The sequence below is a fragment of the Equus przewalskii genome, chromosome 20, assembly GCF_037783145.1.
Source record: "Equus przewalskii isolate Varuska chromosome 20, EquPr2, whole genome shotgun sequence".
In the NCBI taxonomy this organism is placed as follows: Eukaryota; Metazoa; Chordata; class Mammalia; order Perissodactyla; family Equidae; genus Equus; species Equus przewalskii.
The window spans coordinates 32,007,556-32,023,559 of record NC_091850.1 but is presented as its reverse complement, the minus strand read 5'-3'; the positions used below and the strand labels follow the sequence as shown (position 1 = coordinate 32,023,559).

At 42.4% G+C, this 16,004-nt stretch overlaps 1 protein-coding gene across 35 annotated transcripts in view; it reads left to right on the top strand.

Moving 5' to 3' along the window:
- PDZD2 (PDZ domain containing 2) overlaps positions 1–16,004 on the top strand; it is a 345,614-nt gene extending 329,610 nt beyond the window's left edge. For all 35 annotated transcript variants that reach the window (XM_070587089.1, XM_070587087.1, XM_070587099.1 and 32 more), the window contains 5 exons: positions 36–153; positions 3,375–3,476; positions 4,137–4,407; positions 6,930–7,064; positions 13,071–16,004. In XM_070587089.1, the coding sequence (XP_070443190.1) occupies positions 36–153; positions 3,375–3,476; positions 4,137–4,407; positions 6,930–7,064; positions 13,071–13,237 (793 nt within the window). In that variant the 3' untranslated portion in view covers positions 13,238–16,004. The remainder of the gene's footprint in view (positions 1–35; positions 154–3,374; positions 3,477–4,136; positions 4,408–6,929; positions 7,065–13,070) is intronic.

The following is a 16,004-nucleotide window of genomic DNA, read 5'->3' as shown; positions in this document are numbered from 1 at the left end:
CTTTAATGTTCTTCCAATGTATTTATATTATTTAGTTTGGATCAACTCCTAGTCTCAGCGGGACACCAGCAAAGATTACAGTCTGTTCTGTCATCACTGAGGTCAAAGTCTACCATCCTAACTCTCATTCAGGAAGCGAAAGCACAATCAGAGGTGAGTGAACTAGAGAAAACACAGGAGGCTGAGACCGCTGCCACGTTAGTGCCAGGTGTGCCAGATGTGTGCCACGAGCCCAGAGAGCCAAGGAGAGCTCTCCCCCGGGGTCCCTCTTTGGGAGCTCTACAGGCCCGCCTGACTTTTGTCCCCCTTGTATCTTGCTTCAGAAGCTGGAGCTTGTCTTGAATTTCTAGGTGCTACATTGGTGCAGCTGCTGTCTTCATTCCCCAGTAGCAACTAGTTACCATCCTCCCCGCCCCCCGCATTTGGAGTGTGTCTGCAGGGGCTCCTCAAAACAGAACGAGGCATCTTGGAAACGTTGGGGAATGACCACAAGTACCTCTGTCCGCCTAAGTGGACATAAATTACCTGTGAAGGGAGCCACCTGCTGGGGGTAGGAGAGCTCATGACTGCAGCCCTGCCCTGGCCCCTGGTGTCAGAGCGTCTGATGTCTGGGGTTCCAGACAAAGAAGCTAATTAGTCATCGCAAATAAAGTCTCTCAGTAAGTTTGATGTGACAGGAAACGATAACAAAAGAAACCAGGAGTTCATATCTAGAATACTTCTCTGAAGAACAACATTAATTTCTGAGGACCATCCATAGAGACTTAAACCCTAATAAATGAATATTTTCTGTTTAGAGAAAAAGGCAAATAGGAACAGTTTTTCTTGAGTAGTAATATACCTGGGTCACTAATATCATCTAAGAACACTGTTCCAGAAGTTCTAATATTACCCAGAAGGGCTGTGATGTTGGCATCTAACAAGGAGTGAGCCAGGATAGAGTCGGGATGGAGACCGATTCCCTTTGGCTTCCACTCCCTTCTGAGTCTCAGCCCACTGGTTTGGGTCTGTGTAGTTAAACACCTTGAGATGTCCAGCATTTTTCATTTTCAGTCAAAAAGTTATTTCATCATCTCCCTTCCTCCTTCAGCTTGTTACAAGAAGTAAGCATTTCACGCATGAAAGTCTTACTCTGGATTTCCAGTCAAGGTGGCACGATGGGATCATGTTACGCCAGGGCCCCTTTGTTCTAGACATTTTACAGTGTTAAATAAAACGTAAAAGGAGAAAACCAAAAAGTCTCAACCAGCCTCGCAAACGAGATGCACATTTTCAGGGACCACAACTTGAAGACTTTTTGTGTGGACAGGATGCCGAACGCCACATAGGGGCATCTTCTGGGGCCTCGCTCACCCACCTCGCTCTGGTTTCCCACATTCACCACCAGACAGGTTCTGTCCTTTGATGGTGAAGATCATTCCTACTTTCTTCAGAACGCAGGCTTCTTTTCCCCTATTTTCTCACTGTCTTCAGTTGATTTCAGAGAGGAGCAGTGGGCAGAGATGTCCTTACTCTACCACCTTCAGAAGTTTCCTGCCTTGCTTTGTTCCTAATGAGTATGAGTTGTAGCTGCTGAATGTGGAACCACACAAAATGACTTCCCCTGGCTTTCTTTTAGGGCTGCTGTGAGAGGTCAGAGAGGGACAGAAAGCAAGCCCGGGTCTCCTGAATTCAATATGCCCAAACCTTGGGGAGCTCTTAGTGGTGGCTTGGGCTTCCCTGATGCTGTGCTAAGCTTGTCAGAGAGGCAAGATTTGGCCTGACAGTCAGCTTCTAGCACACTTGTATCTTCAAACACAATTGGAAAAAAAATAGTTTCAATACATTAAAATTTTGATGAAATGTCCTGGAATGCAGGAGAGTCCCATTTTCGAATATTTTGTCTCTTTGCTCCAATAAGGCATTCAAATATCTGAATATTCCTGTTTCAACATCAAATGTCACCTCCCAGAAGCTACACAAAGATCATTTGCTAGACCACACATTCCCGTTTTTGTTGAGAAAACCTAGTCATCATTCTTCTAACCACTGAATATGGTTAGACTTGCCCATGAAGTCAAAATCCCAACCCCCAAGAGTTCTGCAGGACCCTTGGTTTGAATGAACTTTAGAGAGGTGTAAAATGCTTGGGATTATTCTTTAGGACTTAGTATTAGAACACCTTTTTTTTGCCGGGACGGATTCACCTTGAGCTAACCTCTGTTGCCAGTCTTCCTCTTTTTCCTCCCCAGCCCCAGTACATAGTATATATTATAGTTGTTAGTTCTGTGTGAGCTGCTGCCACAGCATAGCTACTGACAGATGAGGGGTGTGGTTCTGCAACTGGGAACTGAACCTGGGTCGCGGAAGCAGAGCACACCAAACTTTAACCACTAGGCCATCAGGGCTGGCTCAGAAGTATACACTTTTTCTTTTAAATATTGGGTTCCTTCGCCAGCACAATACAGAGTTGGTTTTCTCTTTCAGCATTTTCACTTTCTCTCATCAAAGCAATCCTTAGGGTTTATTATTAGATTCTTTTTCTCTTGCTGTGTTTGAGAACACCTTGAACTGCTGGATTATAAATCACTTCAAGGGAAGCTTAGCAATGCAGATCTTTGAAATGTTGCCGACTCATACTTAGGATGTGGGTGAATTCACGGAAGACAAAATCCTGAATAATTAACCCAGCTAATTTTTTATTTTAAAACCTTCTATTCCAAGGTATCTTTTGATTGATGCTTGAAAGATAGGACAGTCTTTTGTTACTTAACCCTAGGACACTACTAAGAATGTTCTAATCACAAGACAAGTTGACAGTTAGTTTTAATGTACTTTATATTTTTAAACATGCTTTGATGTTATGACTACCCGTTTGTTAACTGCACCTGAAATCCAATGAATTGAACATGGGGGGAGAGGGACATAAAACATATGGCCTCACTGTGCTCTTGTCCTGCCTCTTGGCACTGACGCTACTCTCTCTGCTATTGTTGAAACTGGCTCTGCTGAATTTGCAGACTTAAAGAATTGTCGGATACAGAATTCCCTTTGTGATCAAATTATGTGCTATGATGAGATTTGGGAAGACACAATCTTGGTGCCTAGAATGGCTAGACTGGCTTCCAGATTGTCCCCTGTCCCTGCCTGTTTCGTGGCCACCTTCCCCATGGTTCTGTAGTTGCAGGATGGACCCTCAGCTCTGTATAGGCATCACCCAGTAGGGATGCAGGATGGTGGAGACGGGGCTCCTCCGAGTCCAGTCCTGTGTGAAAGCTCCTGAAGAGGCACTGGGGTTGGTGGTGACAAGCTCTGCCGTGCAACAGGAGGCTTTACATCAGAACTCCATTCCTCTTGGCCCAAGGAATATACTTTTTTCTGTTTCTTTTTACTAGAATAAAGAAGATGTTTGCTTCATAGTCTTGAATAAAAAAGAAGGCTCAGGTCTGGGATTCAGTGTGGCAGGAGGAACAGATGCGGAGCCAAAACCAATTGTGGTAAGTGATGATGTCAGGAAGCTCTCAGGAAAGTCAGTGCTGAAGCAGCCTCGGTGTTTGATCAGAACAAAATTCATGACAGTGAGTTCCAACACTGCTGGCGTTTGTTCCCTGCTACCAAAACAAAAATGGAAAAGTGAATACGTACTATTTGCATTGACAAAGACAGGCATTTTAACACATAGCTGATTGAGGTACAGGCTGAGTGACCTGTTAGATGCCAACATAAATAAATGCAAATGGTCCGTATCCTCTTATTCACCTAAATATTTAAGAAGTGGAAAAACATGAGAATTCAAACCTGCATTTACTGGTGAAATTACTTATCAAGAACCACCACCTAAAATTTTATATCACTCAGAGGCCTTTGAGATTAGGGAGCCACCTTCCTTGGACAAGACCAGGTCCTGTGCATCTTTGTGTTCTTGTTGCCCCGTGGTGCACCAGGCACGTCAGACGCTAGCAGTAAGTGGAGTAAAATATGTTGAGATGCTGGCACTGACATTTGTAATTCCATTCCTCACACTGAATGTTTTTGATAAGCCAAGTGTTTGTATGATTTGGAAAACTTGCTATTAGAAAGTTCCTTTACTACAGATTTGCAGCTACCCTTTACTACAGGTCATAAATGAATTGGTTTATGTCCTCTCCTTATCTCAGGTCCACAGGGTGTTTTCTCAGGGGGCTGCTTCTCAGGAAGGGACTATGAACCGAGGGGATTTCCTTCTGTCAATCAATGGCACCTCACTGGCTGGCTTAGCCCATGGGGACGTCCTGAAAGTTCTGCACCAGACACAGCTACACAAAGATGTCCTCGTGGTCATCAAGAAAGGGACTGACCAGCCCAGGCCCTCCACCAGGCAGGAGCCTCCCACGGCCAATGGGAAGGGCTTGCTGTCCAGGAAGACCATCCTCCTGGAACCTGGAATGGGTAAGATGTCAGTTCACCAACCAGCAGGGTGTGAGCAGCTAGGAGAGTAGATTCTGGCTGAACATGAAGGAAAATAATCACTACCATCTGGGTCAGAGAAATTAAATGTAGTGAAGTCTAGTGTTTGTGGATGCTTCTTGGAAAAGCAGTGTTACAAATAAGTTATTAAAAAAAAACAAAACCCGGTAGTTAAAGCCACACTGTTGAAGATTTAAAATGACTTCTTGACGGCTTCTCTAAATGTGCTGAGGAGGAAACCCTTTTCAGATTTACATCCTCTTGTTAAGACTTAAGTGGCTGGTAAGTAAAACAAGAAACTGTTGTGATGGGGGAATCGATGTTGAAAGACAAATTCCAGAACTGAGTTTTGTCCTTGGGAAACATCAGGGTTTGTATGCTTTCCTGTTTTAGAAGAACATAAGGAAATGAGGGGGCAAAAATGTTTAAAACAGAGACTGCAGCCTTAGTTAACAAGAAGAGATTACAAAGAGAGGTTCAGAAACGCATTCTCTATGTGCCCTCCATACTGTCATACTAGGGCTCCACAGAAAGCCATACTAAGTACTTAAGTCCTGCTTCTATTTCTGAAGCATAGGCTGATTACTGCCCTCAGATAACTATTTCAGACTCCTGAAGTGTCCTCTCCCTTGGAGTTCAGGAGTGACATCTCCTTAGTCTGGAGGGCAAAGTAGAGTCTACAGATCAGGTCAAGGCACTGCCTTCTGGGGTGGGGACTTTTGTTTCTTCTCAGCATCTCTCCCTGATAAAGTCATGGGTAACTGAATTTCCCTCTGCTCAATGTGGCTTCATCATGGCTTGAGCTATCGGTAATGACTTTGCTGAAAATGGCACTGATTGCGTTGAAGAAATGAGCAACTCTTGTCCAGATGCCTCCAGTGTCAGGGGTGTTCTCAGTCTTCCTTCTGCTCCATTGTCTTGCTTTCACTCTGCTAGAAAGCTGAAGCCCTTCCCAATATAGGGAAGTACCTTAGTCATCAGACCTGGTCATGCTCACCTTTGCCCCAGCACTCTCGCAACTGCTTGGTGTATTTTCCTTGGGATCCTGGAAACTTAACCTGTCAAAGGAAGCCACTTGGCACTTAATCCTAACAGCTTCCAGAATCTTTATGACTCATGAACTCAGATATGGAAGGCTATCCATCGTTTATAATCATTAAGTATTCCTGTGGCACCTTCAGAGCATCTGGCCTTGAACCACACTCTACAGAGTTATCAAACTGTAAGCACGTTCAGGGCTTAAACTTACTTCTTCATAGTCCTTCCTATTCCTCAAGATCCCCCTGCCCGGGGCTCTACCTCATCCTCTGCAAGTATTCCTTAACATGTGCTGAGAGCATCTCACCTGGGGCTTCATGCAGTCGGCTGCATGTTAGAGGCACCTGGGAAGCTTTTTAAAATCCTGATGCCCAGGAAATTCCCCAGCTAAGTTATAGCAGACACTCTGAGAAGTGGAGGTGGGGGCCCAGCATCAGCATCTTTTTAAGGTTCCCAGGTGGTTCCAGTTATGTAGCCAGAGTTGAGAGCCATTGTAATGGGCTCGTTTTCTTGTTTAACAGCAGGTAAAATCACCTACTGAAAAATGCTTCTCCCACTATTAGTAAATTTCCTTTAGACCATGTGGAGTGGCCTTCTTTAAACCACAGTAATGTCTGAAGGCAATGATGCTAGCTAGCATGGCCTCAACCCTAAGTGGGCAGTTTAATCTGTCTGTGGTCCTTCCCCCGCCTCCGGAGCAACTAAGTGCACCGCCTTTCCAGTCAAGTCAGACATCCTCCACTGATGCAGTGTGTAAGTCAGGGAAATAAATGGCACGTTTACAATCCCTATTTAGACCTGAGATGGACCCCAGCCCGGCCTCTTCAAACTAGCGAAGTAGGCCCGAGTTTGTTGCTATGGAGCAGGCATCACCATGGAAACGTTTCTTCCCCTGGTGCAGCGAGGAGATGGCAGTGAAGGCAGCTGGTGTGTGATGCAGACAGACACCCAGAGACTGGGTTACCCCTCACCAGAGCAAGCAGAAGGGGGAAGGAAGGCAGCTCCATGTGGTCCCAGGGGGCTTCGGAATCCATGATCACAGTCTCACGAGGCCTGGCATTTGGGTGTTACAGGTTTTCAGTGCCAGACTGATGCTCTGCTGCCATCAGCAGCCAGGAATGGCAGGAAATCGAATTTGATTCCCCAAGTGTGACTTGTCTTCACTGAGACATGCACTGACAATGTGTAGGGCTCGATGAGAGCAGTCTGGCTTCTGGGGATTTCTGCCTGGGCATACAGGCATGCTCCATGCTTGCAGAAAGTGCTCAGAAGAACAAAGGGTGCAAGTGCAGCAGGAACACAGCCAGAAGGGCAGCTCCAAATCTGGGAGGGCAACCCTAACGCTGGTCTCAAATGCTATCAGCACTTCAAGGCAGACTTGAGGGGGCCGGGGTAGCAAATCTGGGGGACTGCACAGGTGCTGAGCATCCCCATCATTTTCATCTCTGTGAACGACACTGCTGCAGGGAGAAGCACAGCTGCACGCGATGCTCTGTGCGTCGAAGTGCTGAAGACCTCGGCTGGGCTGGGCTTGAGTCTGGATGGAGGAAAATCGTCCATGTCTGGAGATGGGCCACTGTTCATTAAAAGAGTGTACAAAGGTAACGTCCTAAAAACCTAATCAGCCATCTGTTTTCCTTCTGTGCATGTCAGTGCCTGCCATTTGGAAATCAAATTTGCTTAAAAAAATCTAAAATGTTAACACTTTGTGACAATAAAGGGTTTACTGTGCATCAGCCCTGTGGCGTTTTACACGTATTAACTCATGTTGTCCACGTGACAATCCTATTGGATAGGTACTCTTATTATCCTTGTTTTATAAAAGGAGAAACTGAGCCACAGGGGAGTTATGCAAGCGCCTGAGGTCACACAGGCATGAGTGGCAAAACCAGGCTTAACCCCAGGCAGCCTGGCTCTGGAGTCTGTGCCCCTAACCTCTATGCTGTATCCCTACCTCCATGTTCTTATCTGCGTGTCCTTAGCTAATGTTAGCTGTCATGGATGTGAACATACCAAACTACGTACAAATGCCATCAGAACTACCAGGCAGGGGTCTTAACATCAGCCAAGATGGCAGTCACTTAAAACTGCAAATACCAGATTGCAGGAAAAGTAAGGTGGGAGCAGTAGATAGCACTGAAATAGTCAGTAGATAGGAGGTCTCTTCATGAATTCGATAATTCATTTTATGATCTTGGACAGTTCTCAAAAATCTTCAGGTACCCAAGCGGAACAATTATATAAACAATATAATTATACTAGCAATATCAGTATATACATGTATGTTATATGTATTATGTATCCTATTATATGTAATATATTTAATATGCTAATATGTTTAATATAATACTAATATTAATATATACATACATTTATATATAAATAATCCTATTAAATGTAACATTTCTAATATTTAATACTAACAAACAATATCGTTAGTTTGTATTATATATAACATACATGTATATATATTGTTTATAATTATACTAACCTATACAGGGACCTATACACTGCTCATCAATCCATGCTGTGGCAGTGTCCCACATACAAAATAGAGGAAGTCTGGCAGGGATGTTTGCTCAGGGCCAATCTTCCTCAAGCAAAAAGAGGAAGATTGGCACAGATGTTAGCTCAGGGCCAATCTTCCCCAAGCAAAAAGAGGAAGATTGGCACAGATGTTAGCTCAGGGCCAATCTTCCTCACTAAAACATAAATAAAATAAAAGCAGGAAGAGTATCCATGACACAAGACCAAAACAAACAAACAGTATTCAAAAGGAACAGGCGGAGGCTGGCCTGGTGGCACAGTAGTTAAGTAAGTTCGCATGTTCTGCTTCAGCAGCCCTGGGTTCACCAGTTTGGATCCTGGATGTGGACCTAGCACCGCTTATCAAGCCATGCTTTGGCAGGCATCCCACATATAAAATAGAGGAAGATGGGCATGGATGTTAGCTCAGGGCCAATCTTCCTCAAAAAAAAGAAAGGGACCAGGCAGGTATGTTATCACACACAGACAAAACCTGTTAGTGAAAACGCAAATATATTTTTTAAATTAATAAACAATTTAAAAGTATATTAAATCCTTATGAAAGGAGAATTTCTAAAAATCAAGATAGAAGAGACCATAAATACTGACTGTAGCACAAAGGAATAAAGAGCCAAACTATCACGAGTTATAGCAAACAGAGGTAATTTCAGATACACACAATGAAGGCAGCTGGAGTCACTGCCACCAGAGTCAGTCACAGGACTTCCAGCCTCTGCAGGCCAAGAAGCTCACGGCGCATAAAGGTGTCCGAGGCCTGCAGGCCACAAGACCAGATACTGAAGCCGGTAAAGCTCAGCCCAGGGAGAGTGAGGGCGCCAGGCTGGAAATCCCATGGAATGTGCAGCACCGAAGTGGGGAGAAGCCCCAGGAGAGAGAAGCATCCTCCAGATCTAGTCCAGCAGCGCAGGGACGATGTCCTGGATGACTTCTTGGCCTTTGTCTAGCACCTGGCTAGAAATGCACGAAAATGACTATATACATGGATACAGAGGAGGGAGAAAGAAGCACCTGTTCCACATGCCAGCATTTTAGATGCTATTGTGTGCAAGCCTGCAGCTTGTTCTTGGGAGAAGACATCCAAGTATTTCTGTATATAAGTAGATCCCTCCCTTCACTCTTTTTTGAAGACTAGTAAATCTAGTTTCTTTGCACAGGCTCAGAGCTCTGTCCAAAGATTTCATCTTCTTACCTTTATTTCATGCAGTCATGTATGAAATATGCACTGTGTAACGACAGACCACACATACAACAGTGGTCCAGCAAGATTAGTACCATGTTGCCGAGGTGTGTGGCAGGCGATACCATCTAGGTGTGTGTGAGGACACCCATGATGTTCACACAATGACAAACTCACCTAACAAATTTCTCGGAATGTGTCCCCATCGTTAAGCGATGCATGATTGTACTTACAAATTTAACAGGTACAGGTTTTCTGTTTATCTTGTTTTCCTGTGCCGTTTAGCTCAAGCACCAAAAGTAATATAGCAATACTTGATTTCTTGTATTGGTCTCATACAAAAAAATTTCTTTGAATAATAAAGGAATCAAATATCCTATTTCCCTACAGCTTTCTTAAAGGTCAGGGATTTTATCTACGAAAAAAGGTAGTAAATAGTTATTTGTGGCCTCCTATGAGAAGCGACAGCCATCCAGGTAAAGGTTATTAAAATGTTTCTCTTTTCATCATTTTACCAAGAATATCAGTAATACAACAAGCCAAGAAAAAGATAAGAAGTATAAAGATTGGAAATATAGGGATATAAGTTGTCATTATTGGCAAATTATATGTTCTTCCTGACTGAAAAAATCTAAGAGAATCAAATGTGAAGCCAATATAAATAGGTCAGCAAGATCGCTGAATTCACAATCAACATATAAAATCAACAGAATTGCCTATACATCAGTAATAACCATTACTTAAAAATACTATAGGAGGATTACTTAAACATAACACAAAAAGCACATATAAAAGAAAAAATAAAACATTTAGTTTCTATACGGCAAGAATATTCATAAGCAAATATAAAAATATCTAAGAGTATGTTTGCAATGTATTTAATCAACAAAAGGCTAATGTCCAAAATATATAAAGAACTATAATTCAATAAGAAAACTACAAAATCAAGAGAAAAATTGGATAAAGAAAATGAATAGAAATTGATAAAAGCTAAACCCTCGGGCCAGCCCAGTGGTGTAGCAGTTCACATGCTCCACTCAGCAGCCCAAGATTTGCAGGTTCGGATCCCAGGTGTGGACCTATGCACCGCTCATCAAGCCACGCTGTGGCAGCATCCCACACACAAAACACAGGAAGATTGGCACAGATGTTAGCTCAGGGACAATCTTCCTCACCAAAAAAAAAATAGTTAAAACCTAAATGGCTAAGAAACACAGGAAAAGGTGCTCAAACTTATGTGAGTTATTGAGTGAAAATTATAACTATTAGGAATCATTCTTTAAGTCAGGTTGATCGTAAATAAGAAATCTCATAATCCGATGTGTTGGCAAGGATATGGAGAGAGGAGAGCACTCATACTTTCTGGTAGAAGTATATATTGGTTCATCTGTTTGGGGAAATATTTGGCAATGCTTGCTAAAATGGAAACTAAATTTCTATCTGTAGCAGAAAGATAGGTAAAATATATCACACTCTTAGAACGGAAAACTATATAGCCATTCAAGAAGCAAGTTAAATCTATATATATATGTGAAAGTAGTCTGAAAGCAGGCACCCTCTTTGGTCTACACAACACTGGATGTTTCATCAAGGACTTTCATCTACTTCATCTCAGTCGATCCTGGTAACAACCTAGTGAGGAAACAAGACAGACGTTAAACATCACCATTTTACAGATGAGAAAACTGAGATTTAGACAAACTTGTAACTCACTTGAAGTCTTGAACTAGAAACCAAAACTCAGTCTTGGGGGAGTGATGTCAGCACCATGGCAGAGTGAGCCGTCCCAGCAATCTCTCCCCTCCACCATACAATGAAAAAGAAGTTCATACTCCAACAGAGGACATCCAAACACAACATAAAAGACGTCTGAGAGACCCATGCCGCCATATGACAGAGGGTGGGGAGACTGGAGCCCTGCTCAGAGGAGGTGGAACAGGGTAAGGGAACACTTTGTTCCCTCCCCAAAAGACTGATCCAGGACCGTGGGCCACCTCCGAGAGGGAAGGAACGGGGGAGGGAACATTTGTTCACAGGAACATCAAAGATCCCTGAGGGCCCTTGCAGCCTAGGGGAAAGCCCCTAGAGAGGTGAAAGCTAACGTGGGGGTGATCTCATTAAGCCAATACCCCAGGAGAGCAGATAGTGAGGGCAGAGCGAGAAAACCCCAAGAGCACATAGAGGAAAGCACCCACTCACCCACCCAGCACTGGCTTCAGTGCCTGGGATCTTGGGGGAATGCAGAGGGCTCAGAATACACAGCTCTTGACCCCTACACAGTGGCCAGTAGGCAGTAAATGCAACCAAATAATACCACAATGCACAAAAAGAGAATCATGCCCTTTAGCAGTATCAAAAATTATATTGAATCTGCAGACCAGAGAGAAAATGACAAGTACCCAGAAATCAGTCCTGAGGACACAGAAATTTGTCATCTAAATGACAGAGAATTCAAAATAGCTATCATTAAAAGACTCAGCAAGTTAAAAGAGACTGTAGAGAAACAATTCAACAAGTTCAGGAGCTACTTCACAAAAGAGATTGAAACTATAAAGAAGAACCAATCAGAAATATTGGAGATGAAAGACGCAGTTAAAACTCAGCCTGATTGCTACGCAGTGCACTTTCCACTGACCCTCGGGCTCCTGTTTTGGTTGGTTGGAACCATCTCCAACATCCTTACACTCAGGTGAACGCTCACAGAATTCTGAGGTTTCACATAACCTGCTTGGGGCCTTTAGTCAATATTCCTAGAAGAGCAGGACATTGGGTACACATACTAACACAGGTATAATTAGTTATGAAAAACAACAGTGCTTTGGTTCTTCCAAAAATGTCTATCTTGAGAAAGCAGTGACTGGGACTAAATCTCTTTGCTCCCACCATAGAGCACTGGGGAGGGCTCGTGTGTTTTCTAATGACAGTATCTGCCTCTATCATTAACAACATAAAACATTTTTGTCCTTGAGTGGTTTGGATTTGAACTTATCCTTTTCTCCCAGCTATATTTTTATTATTTTATCAATCTTTATAATCAACTATAATAACTGCATGTGTATAGATATCAAATAATTTTTCACATTTTTCACATATTTAGGATGAAATAGATACAGCTCAGTTTTTTGAGATCTAATTAAGATGTGAGAAAATTAATTATTTTCCTAACTTCGGAATTTTCCTCTCTCAACTTCCCTTTTTCTATGCTAAGAAGCCTCCACAGCCAGCATGCATTTCTTCTTCAGTGAGATTGTTTTACATGTCTATGTGTAAGAAAGTAAATAAAAGAGGGCTTAAACCTGTGTTTTTCTCAAAGCTCATAAATCTGCTCTAACATACACAGAGCTGGACTCTAGAAATATATGAAGCTTTGTGGCTAAGGAATCAATTAAGTAATCTCCAGTCACTGATGAGCATATAACCACTGATTCTCAGAACTCAGATTTCTATCAGCCAATATCTGTTAACAATTAGAAGTTGAGCCTGTTTTCCTACATTTATTGGCCATCTGGATTTTAGCTGTTGATTTCCTTTGCTCAACTTTCCCTTTATTTTGTATTCTTACTCATTTGTAGTTCTTTATCTGGTTTAGATATTAAGCCTGTGTTAACTAAATACATTGAAAATATCTTCCCCTAGTCATTTGCTTATTTTTATCCTGCTTATGTTTTGGGGGAAAGTGGTTATGGATTTGAAATTTTTTATGTAGTCGAATTTCTTTTTAAGGGTATATGCTTTGTGTGTCTTGTTTAAGAAGTACTTCCCTTATCCTAAGAATATGGGCCTATCACTTAGAGATTTTTCTCATTTTTGTTTTTAGTTTACTTGGAATTTATTTTGAATACTATGAAAGTACCAAGCCATTATTCTCTATTTATTCTCACAGGTGGTGCAGCTGAACAAGCTGGAACAATAGAAGCTGGAGATGAAATTCTTGCCATTAACGGGAAACCTCTGGTTGGGCTCATGCACTTTGATGCCTGGAATATTATGAAGTCTGTCCCAGAGGGACCTGTGCAGTTAGTAATTAGAAAGCACAGGAATTCCTCATGAAACAGGCGCTAGGAGTGATACTCACTAGTAGTGCTTATGTTTTTTAACCAGAGTCTCCTTTTCTCAGTTCCTTTCTTACTTTAGCAAACCAGAATGACTTTTCTCAACGATGGGTTCCTGAAACAACAAAGAAACATTGGTGAAGGCGAGGACTATGAAAATCTCCAACTCTTTCATTATACCTAAAGCTGACCTACTGTATGTGCAGCAGCAATGGAGCAGAACTCTGGAAGCCTCTCTCCTCATCTCCTAGGCTGGGGGGCTCACTGGCTCCAGTGCCTGTCCCTACCTTGTATGTTCACTGATGGGGACACAGATGTGACATGCCCTTCTTCATCTGAAACATTCTGCCAGACCTTCACATCCCTCTTGCACCACCTCTCCCAACATACCCAATCCTGGCAGTTAGGGAGCCAGTGAAGTCTGAGGGGCAACACAAATGTCACAACTGAAAGGACTGTAGTTTTATAGAATTTTGTAAGTAAATAACAATGCTTTTAGGCACATTCAATGGAAAGAGCTGTAGGTCTGTATGTTACCCTGAAAAAAAAAAATCACTTATAACCTAATGGCTAGGCTGAGCTCAGGAATTATCCGAAAATGAAAAAAGCGAGATACAGAAAGTAATATTTTTTAGTGAGTGTAATGTGCAACGTGTGGATGCAGAGTTCAACTCAGTGGGTTGTTGATCACCATGAAGTGTCGATCATAATCTAAAAGTGTAAGTCGTAAGGCTGTTTTACAGAAATGCAGTTCTGATAAATGTATGAAATAGCCATGAACTTCGCTGCTTAGAGTAAGCAGAAAGTTCCAGCTCTGAAAGCACCTTGCATCTAGTTTGGAACTTGTCTTGAATAAGGTGCCTGAATTCAAGACTGGTCAACACAAAAGCGGGCAAAAATATCACAGTCACTGGGTTTCCATTTCTATATTTACCACTAATTGAAACTAAATTATTTTTAGAAATCAAATATCTTTTTAATGCCCTTGGATTTATAAACATAGGCATTATATTTACAATCCAAACAGAGAAGCTTAAAACATCCTTTTTAGGAGACTTTGTTTGGGTGGTTTTCCCCCCGTTTCCCAAGATGCTTAAGAAATGTAACATTTCTAAGCACTGGATCTCCTTTCCTGACCCGGCCGTAATGACATACCTCTGCAGTGACTGAAGTTTTTGCTGTTTTTGTTTTTTCTTCCTTTTGCCAACAACGGTTCCCTGCAGAAGAGAAGACTGCTGTGACTCACGCTGCTTGTGAAACCCGTCCCGGCTGCTGCTCCTTTCGAAGCACGAGCTTCTTCACAGTAGCTGTCCCCATTCAATGTACCGGTCCTCTTCTCCCCTCGTACTGTATCTTCTCAGACCCCAAACCCTCATCAGCTTCATTTACCAAAATGTAATGAGAAAAAGAAAACGCAGAACGAGGGTGAGCCCTCTCTCAAGGTCAAGGAGCCGAACTCTATATTACAACCCAAATCCTTGGGTGGCACAGGCCAGCTGATTGAGTCGTGGGAATACGGGTGAGCTTGCATACCTGTGTGCATGATGACGCTAAGGTTTTCTGTTGGAGATTTCTTTAAATAACCTACAGTTCAGGTCTATGGCTTAGAGAAAAAAACTCAGAGGTCATTAACACTCCCTCCCCCCAACATGGAGGTACTTGAGCCGTCACCTTTGTACATCACTTTTCTGAGTGACTAATCCCAGTAAACCTCCATGGAGTTGGCCCAGAGAGGTCTCTCAGGTGGGACTGAAATATCTGGCTGATGTGACCCAGATTTCTCATTTTTTAACAGGTTATTCAAAAGAGAATGTAGTACAGGTGTTAGCTAGAAAGACCTGATTAATTTAGCTTCTACTTTTCACTACAATTCCAGGTAGGATACTATGATAGGAAGTCAGTGCAAGATGCATGCTAGATTGTTTTCAAGTCTCTGGGGTCAGTTTTGTGGTTTGTGCTTTCTTGCCAAAATGACGAGAGACTATTTGAAGTCAACACTGAAAACTATTTTTTGCCTCCACTCTTCCTACTGTGCCTACTAGTAGGGAAGGCACAGTCCTATGTGAACAGACAGGAAATTCTAGAGCAATGTGGAGCGACGGAATGGTCTCCTGTGCGTCCCTAATCCTCCTATCTATCTGAGGACTGCCAGGGTGCCCTGGCTCACTAACCTATGTTAAAGTCATCAGCCGTTTCTAGTAGATCTTGCTGGAAGGGTTCCCCGGCTGACACTTGGAATACAAGGGAGGAAGCAAAAGCTAAACCATCTCTGACCCTAAGAGAGAAAGCTATTTATTTGTCTTCAGTGTTCAAGGCATGACTAGTATTTCTAATTAGTCTAATAAATTCCCACACTTCCTGAAGTGAACACTAATGGTATTGTCCTACTAAACTTTCATTGTTTTGGTTTTTTAACTGGTCAGTCATTCACGATAAGCTATGGGGGTAAATGTGTTATAACATGTGAATCGTAATTGCAAAGATATACCGTGAAGGTTTAAGTAGGTTGGGTTTCATTTCTATCCTCCCATACACATCTCATTTAATTTTACGGTTGACTTAATTGGCACCACACCTGTTGTATGATATTATACATTATCCTTTATTTATGTAAAATAAAATGCCTTATATATTAAAGAGTAAGTGCAATAATATGAAATAGCCTGTACATTTTAAAAATGTTGTCGCCAAGTTATGTAAATCCACATGTCTGTAAACAACTTTTTTTAAGTAATTTTAAAAAAATAAAACACTGCTTACCAGTT